This window comes from Leucoraja erinacea, chromosome 6 (genome assembly GCF_028641065.1).
Source record: "Leucoraja erinacea ecotype New England chromosome 6, Leri_hhj_1, whole genome shotgun sequence".
NCBI classification, from domain to species: domain Eukaryota; kingdom Metazoa; phylum Chordata; class Chondrichthyes; order Rajiformes; family Rajidae; genus Leucoraja; species Leucoraja erinaceus.
Genome location: NC_073382.1, coordinates 83,913,023 through 83,926,585, shown reverse-complemented (window position 1 = coordinate 83,926,585; position 13,563 = coordinate 83,913,023). Strand labels below are relative to the sequence as shown.

Below are 13,563 nucleotides of genomic sequence, written 5' to 3'. Positions count from 1 at the left end.
CTATGATTTATCAATCCATTCTCCTTACACATTAGGAACCTTTGCTTGCTTTATAGCACGAATGCCCAGGGATTTTTTAGGTTTAAGTTTATTATTGTCAAGCGTACTGAAATACAGCAAAGAGCAGTGTCTTGCATGCTATCCATACCGATCAGATATGACATACATTAACAAGTCAAACTCAAACACAATAGATCTACACTAGTTTTCATCACCATTAAGAAGCTGAAAGGGTCTTAAGAAGGGTCCCAACCAAGAACCCCATCTGTCCATTTCCTTCCACCGATGCAGCCTGACCTGCCGCATTCTTCCAGCAGTGTTTTTTTGTTTATTTTCAGCCGACTCCATTCACTTAACTCTCACCACCAGAGCTTTGAGAAGCTTTGCAATAGCCGAAGAACAGAAACACAAGGACCGCGTTTTTCATTTCGGATCGACAATTCACACTTACTTGTACCAGGTGTCCGGACCAACGCATTCCATTTTCCCATCATCTATTTGTACTTTGGTTTCCATGTCATCACTGAAACTGCGGAAAGATAAGAATCAGCAAAGCAAGACCATTGTTCCTGTCATTCTATATGGCCATCAATATTTGAACACTACAGCATACGCAAAGGTATGTGGCCTGGGTAACATTCGAGATCGGAAATGCCACTTGTGCTACAAGTTCACACTATCTTTGGACACACACACACATTACATTTTGGATTTTAAGCTTGCAAACAAGTTGGGTTTTAATTTTTGCTTACAATGGAACGTTATGAGCAATTAAGCTTCAATATGAACATCACTAATGCACTTCAAAAAAAAACTTTAAAACAATTAATCACAAATATATTTAACAGAATACTTTTCAAACCTTGTTCAATAAGTATTAATAGGACTGCAGGTGATCAATTTTTCTTCACTTATACTTGTGTCACTGCTAGAATTGTAGACAGATGGCCAGTGGTTTTTTTGGAGACAAAAAGGTACTGGTACGCATATCGCTCCTTGGTGTTGATGGTGGCTCTTGGTGCTATATATACTGCTTAAACGTTGAAGGGTCTAACTGTCTAATTTAAGTAATACATTTTTTAAGCTTCAGCATTCTCCTCATAATATTAAAAATTCTAAAATTTTGCAGAGGTGCCCGCACACCGTGCAGGAACGTATGGTCACCAAGAAAGCACTGACGTTAGTTAAATGGCAAACACAATACTCTCAATGTGAACACTTTCAATACACTAAAGACAATCTATACTGAACGCTACAGCAATGCATCAGAGCTCAATGTCTTATACACATCACAACAAAGGATTTGAATTACAATCTCACCTTTTAAGTTTCTTGGTTGCGATAGAGTGCTTTAATCATTCAAGTCAAGTCATCAAATTAAGCAAGACAAGGTGTACAATAAACAGAGAGGGTTGGACTTCGTTTGGGGAAAAACACTAAACAGGTGGCTTTTGTTGTTCGTAAAAACTGGGCCACTTGTCCAGCACTGAACGACAGGAGAGGTTGAACTAACTGCTCCGTCTCGGTCCCAGTGCACAGGTAACAAGCTCCTCAACAAGCAACAACTTCCCACAGTCACTTCAAGCCTTCAGCTGAGGAAGTGCAACCAAGGCAAACTTTTCTACAATTTCCAAACTCACTCACAATCGAGAGAAAAAACAGACTGAATGGCTTCCACAACAATTCAAGAGACACATTTTTTTAATGACAGGAGAGACACTCAAAGTGATGGAGTAGCAGCATCTCTTTCGGAAAAGGATGGGTGATGTTTCCTGGTTGGGACCCTTTAGACATGAAATGTCACCCATTCTTTTTCTTCAGAGATGCTACTTAACCCAGTGAGTTACTCCAGCAGTTTATATCCATCGTTGGGTTAATCCAGCATCTGCAGTTCTTTGTTATTGGGTTCATAATAAAGTTGAACTACATGCCCCTTTTTAGTCACCCCCCCCCCCACACATATAATCAGCCTGAAGAAGTGTCCCAATCTAAAACGTCACATAGAAACATAGAAATTAGGTGCAGGAGTAGGCCATTCGGCCCTTCGAGCCTGCACCGCCATTCAATATGATCATGGCTGATCATCCAACTCAGTATCCCGTACCTGCCTTCTCTCCATACCCTCTGATCCCCTTAGCCACAAGGGCCACATCCAACGTCCTCTTAAATTTAGCCAATGAACTGGCCTCGACTACCCTCTGCGGCAGAGAGTTCCAGAGATTCACCACTCTCTGTGCGAAAAAGGTTCTTCTCATCTCGGTTTTAAAGGATTTCCCCCTTATCCTTAAGCTGTGACCCCTTGTCCTGGACTTCCCCAACATCGAGAGCAATCTTCCTGCATCTAGCCTGTCCAACCCCTTAAGAATTTTGTAAGTTTCTATAAGATCCCCTCTCAATCTCCTAAATTCTAGAGAGTATAAACCAAGTCTATCCAGTCTTTCTTCATAAGACAGTCCTGACATCCCAGGAATCAGTCTGGTGAACCTTCTCTGCACTCCCTCTATGGCAATAATGTCCTTCCTCAGATTTGGAGACCAAAACTGTACGCAATACTCCAGGTGTGGTCTCACCAAGACCCTGTACAACTGCAGTAGAACCTCCCTGCCCCTATACTCAAATCCTTTCGCTATGAAAGCTAACATACCATTCGCTTTCTTCACTGCCTGCTGCACCTGCATGCCTACTTTCAATGACTGGTGTACCATGACACCCAGGTCTCGCTGCATCTCCCCTTTTCCTAGTCGGCCACCATTTAGATAATAGTCTGCTTTCCATGTTACCCAGAGGTGCTGCCTGACCCACTGAGTTACTCCAGCACTGTGTGTCCTTTATAGACTCCACAGATTAGATGCCACTTCAACTGGTTCAATAGGATACATTTCAGATCAAGACACAGAAAGCAACAGGATTGCCAAAACAAGACAACTGTTATCTTGTTGGAAGATTTACAAGGATGTTGCCAGGTTTAGGTTTAGAGGAGAGGTTTTTAGGGATATGGGCCAAATGTAGGGAAAATAGACCATGGGGAAACTTCGATGGGACTCCTTGGTTGGCAAGGACAAGTTGTGCTTAAGGAGTCGTTTCCCTGTTGACCAAGTTAAACTGGTGGTCCAAAGCACAACTTGTGCCATATAGAGTCTCAAACCATCATCATCATGAAGTTAAGAGAAAAATGCTGAAGAAACGCAGCGGGTGAGGCAGCATCTATGGAGCGAAGGAAATAGGCAACGTTTCGGGTCGAAACTCTTCTTCAGACTGAAGGAGGGGTTTGGGTCGAAACCCTTCCGCATCATGAAGTTGCTATCTTAATCAGTGTTATGTTCATAAGTTCATGAGTGATAGGAGCAGAATTAAGCCATTGGGCACAACAAGCCTTCTGTGCTATTCAATCATGGCTGATCCATCTTTCCCTCTTAACCGCATTCGCCTGCCTTCTTCCCACAACCTCTGACACCCGTACTAATCAAGAATCTATCTACCTCTGCCTTAAAAGTATCCACTGATGTCTGCCACAGCCTTCTGTGGCAATGAATTTCACAGATTCAACACCATCTGATGAACGAAACTCCTCCTCATCTCCTTCCTAAAGTTCTGAGGCTATGAACTCCGATCCTAGACTCTTCCCACTAGTGGGCACATCCTCTCCACATCCACTCTATCCAGGCCTTGGAAGTAAATATTTTAGCCACGAGCTGGTGAGCGATTACGAGTCATGCCGAGGACTTGCTAAATGTTTCATGGTGGGAACCGTCATGGAGACAAGGAACTGCAGGTGCTGGAATCTTGAGCCAAACACTGTGCTGGAGGAACATAGAACAGTACAGCACAGGAACAGGCCCTTCGGCCCACATTGTTTGTGCTGAACACGACACCATGGTAAACCGATCTCATCTGTCTGCACATGATCCTTATCCCTCTATTCCCTGCATTTCCATGTGCCTATTTAAAACTTCAAACACCACCACTGTATCTGCCTCCACCACCCCTGGCAATACGTTCCAGGCACCCATAACTGTGTGTAAAAAAAACAAAAAAAACTCACACATTTCCTTTAAAGTCTCCCGTCAACCTCCATCATTCAGCAAAAACAGGAAAGCAGACTATTATCTAAATGGTGGCCGATTGGGAAAGGGGGAGATGCAGCGAGACCTGGGTGTCATAGTACACCAGTCATTGAAGGTAGGCATGCAGGTGCAGCAGGCAGTAAAGAAAGCGAATGGTATGTTAGCTTTCATTGCAAAAGGATTTGAGTATAGGAGCAGAGAGGTTCTACTGCAGTTGTACAGGGTCTTGGTGAGACCACACCTGGAGTATTGCGTACAGTTTTGGTCTCCAATTCTGAGGAAGGACATTATTGCCATAGAGGGAGTGCAGAGACGGTTCACCAGACTGATTCCTGGGATGTCAGGACTGTCTTATGAAGAAAGACTGGATAGACTTGGTTTATACTCTCTAGAATTTAGATGATTGAGAGGGGATCTTATAGAAACTTACAAAATTCTTAAGGGGTTGGACAGGCTAGATGCAGGAAGATTGTTCCCGATGTTAGGGAAGTCCAGGACAAGGGGTCACAGCTTAAGGATAAAGGGGAAAATCCTTTAAAACCGAGATGAGAAGAACTTTTTTCACGCAGAGAGTGGTGAATCTCTTGGAACTCTCTGCCACAGAGGGTAGTTGAGGCCAGTTCATTGGCTATATTTAAGAGGGAGTTAGATGTGGCCCTTGTGGCTAAGGGGATCAGGGGGTATGGAGAGAAGGCAGGTACGGGATACTGAGTTGGATGAGCAGCCATGATCATATTGAATGGCGGTGCAGGCTCGAAGGGCCGAATGGCCTACTCCTGCACCTAATTTCTATGTTTCTATGTTTCTATTCCAGAGAAAACAATCCAATTCTGTCCAACTTCTCCCTGTAGCATTGTGGTAAGCCTCCTCGGCACCCTCATCTTTCCTGTAATGGGGGTGACCAGAACTGCACACAATACTCCAAATGTGGTCCATAGAGCTGCAGCACGACTTCCCGACTCTTACCTTCAATGTAATTGTATCAAAGGCAGGTGTACCATAAGCCTTCTTCACCACTCTATCTACTTGTGCTGCCACCTTCACTGAGCCATGAACCTGGACGCCAAGATCCCTCTGCACATCAATGCTATTAAGGGGTAGGAAGGAACTGCAGATATTGGTTTATACCAAAGATAGACAAACTGCTGGAGTAACAGGCGGCATCTGTGGAGAGAGGGAATGTGTGACGTTTTGATGCTGTTGAGGCTCTTGCCATCAACTGCATACTTTCCCCTTGCATTCAACCTCCCAATGTACAGCACCTCACACCTGCTCAGGTTAAACTCATCATCCATTTCTCCACTCATTTCTGCAGCCGTTCTAAATCCCACTGTATCTTCTGACAGCATTCCTCACTGTCCGCAACTCCTCCAATTTCGGTGTTGGGAGAAAACTTGCGCACCAACCTATTGACATCCAGGTTATACATTTTGGCCTCCAGCCAAAATATCTCCCTTCCACCATAACCCTCTGTCTTCTGAGGAATTCAGTGGGCCAGGCAGCTTCTGTGAAGGGAATGTCTCCAATCAAAACATCATCTGGCCATTCCACCCACAGATGCTGCCCGTCTTGTTGAGTTTTTTTTTAAGTCATGCTTCTTTCATGCAAAAAAAAAAAAAAAGTACTAAAGAATCTCCTCACCCAAATTCCATCTCAAATCCTGGGTTGTATCGAGCAGTCGACATGTCAGAGTCACCGAGGCCCAGCATGTTATTTTCGCAATCCACACCCTGGTCAGAAGAACAAGAGGTGTTAGGAGATTTACATGCAGAAATGGACAGAGAAAGTGAAAGGGTTATTAAGAGTTATCCTAGGTGGTCTTGGAGGGGAGGATGCTCATCAAACTGCAGAGCATCCTGGACAATACAGCTCACCCCCTCCATGACACTGGTCAACCCGAGGAGTAGCTTCAGCAACAGACTGGTTCCATCAAGATGCAGGACAGAACGCCACAGGAGATCCTTTTTCCCCTGTGGCTATCAAACTGTACAACTCCGCCCCCTTCTGCCGTGGGGGTAGACTGAGACCGACCCCCCTCCCCCCCCACTCTCCCGCCCCTCCCCAAAATCTTTGCACATCCCCAATCCTTTCCACTCGTCATTTTAATTTCATATTTCATGTATTTTGTGTTTTTATGACAAATCAATTTCCCTCCTGGGATAAATAAAGTTCCATCGTATCGTAACAGATCAGAATGAATATGTATCGCATAAATTAATTGGACTCCTTCACACCCTGGGCAAGAAATGTCCTTCTTCTTGCGCATGGCGTGCACAGCCTAAAGTTGTAGGACAACTTGTTCTATTTAATCTTATTTGATTGTGCACGCCAGGTTGATTGCATTCGTCGAAACAGGGCGGACCACGTGAAGGTTGCAATCTTCCACCCCAAGAAATGTCCTATGAATCTTGTACAATTATCTGCCAAAAGTGAAAACCAGGGTTTTACGTTCAATTTTCTCACACCCAGAGTCTCATTGTTCATCAATGATTCACTTAGCCCATAGATGGTCATGGATATGGTGTCCATCTCCAACTATTTAATTGTATACATTTTAATAAAGTCTATATCCAAAGCATCAACATGGGATCATAACAATTCAACATCGCAAGGAGCTCCAGCCAGTTTTACCAGATTATCTCCATCAATAACATCCTTATTAGAAAGCAGTTTCATGTGTGGTTGTAATGTTTAGTGGAAATTTTGCTCCAGTAACAAGCTCCTCTAACAGAGCGACAGGTCTGTCCGTAGACAAAAGGAACTGCAGGTGTTGGATTACAAAAACAAGACAAAATGCTCAGTAACTCAGCAGGTCAGGCAGTATAGAACCATAGAAAATAGGTGCAGGAGGAGGCCATTCGGACCTTCGAGCCAGCACCGCCATTCATTGTGATCATGGTTGATCGTCCCCAATCAAAAACCCGTGCCTGCCTTCTCCCCAAATCCCTCGACTCCACTAGCCCCCAGAGCTCTATCTAACTCTCTCTTAAATCCACCCAGCGACTTGGCCTCCACTGCCCTCTGTGGCAGGGAATTCCACAAATTCACAACTCTCTGGGTGAAAACGTTTTTTCTCACCTCAGTCTTAATTGACCTCCCCTTTATTCGAAGACTGTGGCCCCTGGTTCTGGACTTGCCCAACATTGGGAACATTTTTCCTGCATCTAGCTTGTCCAGTCCTTTTATAATTTTATATGTTTCTATAAGATCCCCCTCATCCTTCTAAACTCCAGTGAATACAAGCCTAGTCTTTTCAATCTGTGGAACAGCATCCCCCTTCCCATCAGAACTGACCCCTCCATCGACTCCTTTAAGTCACGACTAAAATCTTATCTATACTCCCAAGCCTTTCCTGACGTCCACTGAGCGAGGGCTATATGTATGTAGTTTGTTTGTTTATACTATTCTTATAACAAATGTAAAGCAATTTGGCCAACGAGAGTTGGGTTTTTTTTTTAAATGTGCTATATAAATAAATGTGACTGGACTTGACAATCTTTCCTCATATGACAGTATCTCTGAAGAACATGGACATCAGTCTGAATAAGTGTCCAGATCCAAAATGTTACCTATCCATGTTGTCCAGAGATGCTGCCCAACCCGCTGAGTTACTCCAGCACTCCGTCTTGTTTTTTGAAAGACAGGTCTGTTTTTCAGCATCTGCAGTCAGAGCAGTACAGCATGGAAACAGGCCCTTCAGCCTATCCTGTCCATGCCAGCTATGTTAGCATATTGGGCTAGACCCATTGGAGTGTCAAATCTGAATAGTGAAATAAAATGTATGAGCACAACATAATTGTACTGCCATCATATTGCTATGCTATAAATGATCATCCTGACTATTTTGAGGTTAAGGGCATTATTGTCACATGTACAGAGATATAGTGAAACATTTTATTTTGCACACTATCCCATCATAGTCATACAGTGTGGAAACTGGTTCTTCAGCCCAACTTGCCCACACCAACCAATATGCCCCATCTACACTAGTTCCACCTGCCTGCGCTTGGCCGATACCCCTCTAAACCTAACCCATCCTATCAAATCAGATACTATACATTAATACAATCAAGTCAAACTCAAATACAAAGTGTAGAACAAAGGGGAAGATACAGAGTGCAGGATATAGTTCTCAGCATTGTAGCGCATCAGTTCCACAGACAAAGTCCAATGTCCACAATGGGGTAGAGGTGAATCGGACAGTACCCCAGCTTATGGAAGGACCGGTGGTGCACACTTTCAATCTTCTGTACGTACTGCCGGACAGGAGCAGGAAGAAGGAATGACCGGGGTGGGACAAGTCTTTGATTATGTTGTCAGCTTCCTCATGGGAGCACGAGCTACAATTGGAGCCAATCGGTAGAGTCTAGTCTGTGCGATGGACTGGGCTACATCTACAACCCTTGTAGTCTTGGGCAGAGCTATTCCCAAAGCAAGATGCAATGCAACCAGACAGTATATTTGATAGTGAATTTGTAGAAGAAAAGTCTAAAGGGCCTGTCCCACTGTACGAAGTAATTCAAGATTTCTCCCGAGTTTTCCCCCCCCCCGATTCAAACTCGGAGCATGTCCGTAGCGGGTCCGTAGGAGTTTGTGGATGTCTCGTAGCGGCTCGTACAAGTAACGGTAGGTACTCGGGAAATCCGGTAAACTCGTTACATTTTTTCAACACTGTGAAAAATGTCCACGAGTAAAAAAATACTTGTGATGAAAAAAAGTGTTACTTTTTACTCGTACGAGCCGCTACGAGACATCCACAAACTCCTATGGACATTCTCCGAGTTCGAATTAGGCGGAAAACTTGGGAGAACTCTCGAATTAACTCGTACATTGGGACAGGCCCTTTACTATTCGGACGAAGATCTGCAAGTAAGGAGTCCTGCGATGACAGCAACATTTTCTTTTTAAAAATTGTCAAATTTACCATTTCTCAATATTTCAGCCAAATACCCCTGCAAGCCGCTCACAAGCTGGCCATGGGCGCACACATTTAAACAGGAACTTGAAAGCCTAGCTCCAACATTCATGGAAGAAAGAATACCCATACACATCGTAGAAATTAACAGCTGGAAACCATTAGCTGCAGTGAACAAAAATGCGAAGAATTTTCAGAGTCTTACCCCAATTTTTAAGTGTTTTCAGCAAATTTCTGCCAGCATCTTAATCAGGAATATCAACATCCCAGAACCGAATGAATCTGCGCCTTTAATATCGGACATGTCATTGATATTCCTCTGGGAAACTCTCCAGTTGAAACAGAGTTGGTCTTGTGACTGGTTCAGACTTTCAAGAGGTGAAAGGGTGGGAATGAAATCCCTTATTGGACACTTTCTCCGAAGAACTGCCGATGCAGCAGATTTTCCAAAGTGTCGAATGTCAAACAATTCCTCAGTCACGATCACCCCGCACAAGGGCTTCCTTTCCTTTCATTGGGGGTGGGGGTAGGGGCTGGATGCTAGATGGCGAGAGGGAGAGCTGTGATCTATTGTGCTTGACTGTACACTGTTCAGCTCCTTTATCGATACATTAACGACAGCCACTTTTATGATGTTTTTGTTTATCCGATTACTTACATAAAACGCTTCAGACCTTACCCGGACTTTTACTGAAATGCCAGACTGCTGCTCACCCAGATTGACAAGCACAGTTTCACAGAGAAGCAGCTGCAAGAGGTTTTAAAAAGCCCGTTACATCAGTAACCCTAGCTTGACAGTTACAACTTCAACAAGCCAGGCAGGCAGACGCAAAGCTAACGACACCAATCTGCATTACAGGATGTAGAACGAGGCACTGTAATGATGAGGAAGTTTACCAGAAGTTCGGCTTGAGATTAAGGGGAATGCTGACGAAATGAACATTCCATGTTCAACCCTCACCAATTTCACATTCATTCCTTTGGGAAAGCTGCCTTGTCAAAAATCAGGATTAATCATCAGCCCTCCATCAGCATAGTTTTCTTGTACAAGCCCAGTAATGCACAAATCTTGCACGACTGAAAAATCCCAACACCCCAATGTAAATATCTATTAAAATGAATTGTAAAATGTGTTAGTAATGGCGACTTTACAAACATATTTGGCCCACGTCCCACTCCAGAGGCATTTGTAAAGTTGTAATTCTATCCACTTCTATAGTTTCCTCTAACAGCTCGTTCCAGATACAATAGGTGCAGGAGTAGGCCATTCGGCCCTTCGAGCCAGCACCACTGTGATCATGGCTGATCATCCACATTCAGAACCCCGTTCCTGCCTTCTCCCCATATTCCCTGACTCTGCTATTTTTTAACTTAATCTACCTCTCTCTTGAAAGCATCCAGATAATTGGCCTCCGCTGCCTTCCGAGGCAGAGAATTCCACAGATTCACAACTATCTGGGTGAAAACGTTTTTCCTCATCTCCGTTCTAAATGGTCTACCCTTTATATGGGCGAACCTCTGACCAAAAAAGTTGCCCCCCCCCCCCTCAAGGTCTCTTTCAAATCTCTCCCGTCACCATAAGTCTATGCCCTCTAGTTTTAGAATCCTCTACCCTGGGAAAAAGACCCTCATGATCTTGTACACCTCAATAAGGTCACCCCTCAGCCTCTTACACTACAAAGACAAATGTCCATTGAGTTTGTCGAGCTGAACCTTTAATACCATATCACAAAATGGATAGAAAGAGTTTAGAGTGCAAAGAGTCAAATGGGACTAGCCCAGTATGCCACCTTGGTCAGCAGGGACAAGATGGGCCAAAGGGCCTGTGTCTGCTGTACGGCACCATGAATTTCATTGCAAAAAATGCATACCTTATGACTTTTGAAACTGGAGCTTCACGACAAAATAAGGAAGATAACAAAAATAGGTTTTAAAATGGTTGCCAACATCATACTTTACATTCCATTACCAGTCATAGAGTCTTACAGCAGGTATCAAGGGTTATAGGGAGATGGCAGGAGAATGAGGTTGAGAGGGAAAGATAGATCAGCCATGATTGAATGACAGAGTAGACTTGATGGGCCAAATGGCCTAATTCTGCTCCTATCACTTTATGAACATTAAACAGGCCCTTGGGCCCAACTTGCCCACACCAACCCACATGCCCCATCTACACTAACCCCACCTGTCTGCTGTCAGCCCATATCCCTCTAAACCAATCCTTGACGTATTCAAGAGAGAGTGAAGGGGCTGTCCCACTTGGGCAACCTAATTGGCGAGTTTAGAAGAGTTTGAAAAAATGTCATGTTGAAGTCCTCCTCGACTATGTAGAAGACCTCCTTCAACCTCCTTCGAATATGTTGAAGACTAGCTTCAACTAGCTATGACGAACTTTGGGAAAATTGGACACCGAATAGTGGAGAGTGAAGACGACCTCCTTTCGACTATGATGAAGACTATCTACGACTACCTTCGACTACCCTCGATTACCTATGACTAACATTTCGACCAACTACGACTAAACCTACGAGTAAAAAAGTATCGATTTTTTCCATGGCGACCTTTTTTTACTAGCGGGCATTTTTCAGCGTGTGGAAAAATACGCCGCAACCTAGCTGAGGCCTCGAGTACGCGGGGACTACTCTTGAGCATGAAGGAGAGTTACAAAGACATCCTACTACCTCATGTCGACCATGCTGCGAGTACGAGTCGAGGACAAACTTGCGGATTAGGTCGCCCAAGTGGGACAGCCCCTTTAGATTTAGCTCTTAGGGCTAACGGAATCAAGGGATATGGGGGGAAAGCAAGAACGGGGTACTGATTTTGGATGATCATATTGAATGGCAGTGCTGGCTTGAAGGGCCGAATGGCCTACTCCAGCACTTATTTTCTATGTTTCTATCCATATATCTAAATGTTTCTTAAACATTGCAATAGCACCAGCCTCAACTACCTCCTCCAGCAGCTCGACCCATGTACCCACCAGCATTTGTGTGTATTGTAATTCAATAATACTTCAAAACCTTGAGGTTAAATACAAGTGCACCAAGCAGACACTGCGGATATCACTCACAAAAATATGCAATTGATTCAACTCTGCTGCTGAATGTGTAAATAGAGTGTACAAAACCCCAGCAAGTGCTGGCAGAATTCAGCGGGACAGGCAGCATCTGTGGAGGGAATCGGCAGACATTTCAGGTGAAGACCCTTCCCCAGACCATACATCACTTTTGTCTGATACTAATGAAACCTACAAATTTAATGGAGTTTGCACATTCTCCCTGCGACCACGAGCGTTTCCTCCGGGTGCTCCGGTTTCCTCCCACATCCCAAAGACGTGCGGGTTTGTAGGTTAACTGGCCCTCTGCAAATTGCTCCTAGTGTGCAGGTGCGGATGAGAAAGTGGGATAACATAGAACTAGTGTAAACAGGTGATCAATGATCAGTGTGGATTCAGTGGGACAAAGGACCCATTTCCATTCTGTATCTCGAAGCAGAACATTATAAACCGAGGCCACAGCTAACAATAACCCGTCTCCTTTATCATTACATACTTTGCATATCTTTCATTCATTTGTTCTATATCACCATCCATATCTCTGGTTTTCATTTCCCCTGACTCTCAGTCTGAATTAGATTAGATTTGTTTATTGTCATTCAGACCTTTCGGTCTGAACGAAATTCTGTTTCCCTGCAGTCATACATATAATTAAAAAAATGACAAAAACACACAATCAACACAAATTTAACATCCACCACAGTGAGTTCACCAAACACCTCCTCACTGTGGTGGAAGGCAAAGGAAGAAGGGTCTCGACCTAAAACACCACCTACTCCTTTTCTCCAGAGATGCTGTCTGACCCACTGAGTTGCTCCAGCTTTGTGTCTATCTAGAACAGTGGTTCCCAACGTGGGGCGTACGCCCCACAGGGGGGCATACCACCTAATGTTTTTATCTTCTTTTTTTTTTTAGTTTTTTTAGTAATTTCTTGCTCAGAACTTTAACTGTCTTGTTTATTTCATTTTTCTTTTTCATGGATGCCATGTTCTTTTGAAGCTTGTTTAAAAAAAAGTTATTGGCGTTTTAAGCTTCTTCAGCTGAAACGGAGTTCACTTTTTAAATAAGAATTATATATCACCACATGGGGGGGGGGGGGGGGGGGGGGGGGGGGGGGCATCAGGATTTTAGAGGTGATTAGGTGGGGCATGGCCAAAAAAAAAAGTTGTGAACCGCTGATCTAGAAGGTTAAACCAGCATCTGCAGTTCCTTGTGCAGGAAGGATGTATTTTTTTCCTCTTGAGTTGAGATGATAGGCACAAAATACTGGATTAACTCAGCGGGACAGGCAGGATAGAAGGAATGGTTAACGTTTCAGGTCGAGACCCTTCTGCAGACTTTCTTCCTACTCATAATCAAGATATCTCTGCTGAATTTGCAGCTGAGATTCTCAATTGGAAGAGATTTACTCCACCCCCATAACTAACTATTGTTTAGATACATAGAGTGAGTAGAGAAATATATAGTAATCATACACCAAGTAATGCTGTTGGGTAAAATCTGCCTCCTCCCACGAGTGTAGACAG

The 13,563-nt window shown here is 43.9% G+C and overlaps 1 protein-coding gene across 3 annotated transcripts in view; it reads right to left on the bottom strand.

The window, feature by feature from the left end:
- Positions 1-9,990, bottom strand: part of tpte (transmembrane phosphatase with tensin homology) — a 98,695-nt gene extending 88,705 nt beyond the window's left edge. The window contains exons 1-3 of one of the 3 annotated variants that reach the window (XM_055637481.1): positions 9,185-9,990; positions 5,706-5,794; positions 452-529 (exon numbers count right to left, since the gene is read on the bottom strand). In XM_055637481.1, coding sequence (XP_055493456.1) covers positions 452-529; positions 5,706-5,773 — 146 coding nt within the window. In that variant the 5' untranslated portion in view covers positions 5,774-5,794; positions 9,185-9,990. Of the gene's footprint in view, positions 1-451; positions 530-862; positions 1,257-1,320; positions 1,445-5,705; positions 5,795-9,184 lie in introns of those variants that run through there. The other 2 variants (XM_055637482.1, XM_055637483.1) reach the window with 2 other exon arrangements.
- Positions 9,991-13,563: the final 3,573 nt, after the last annotated feature.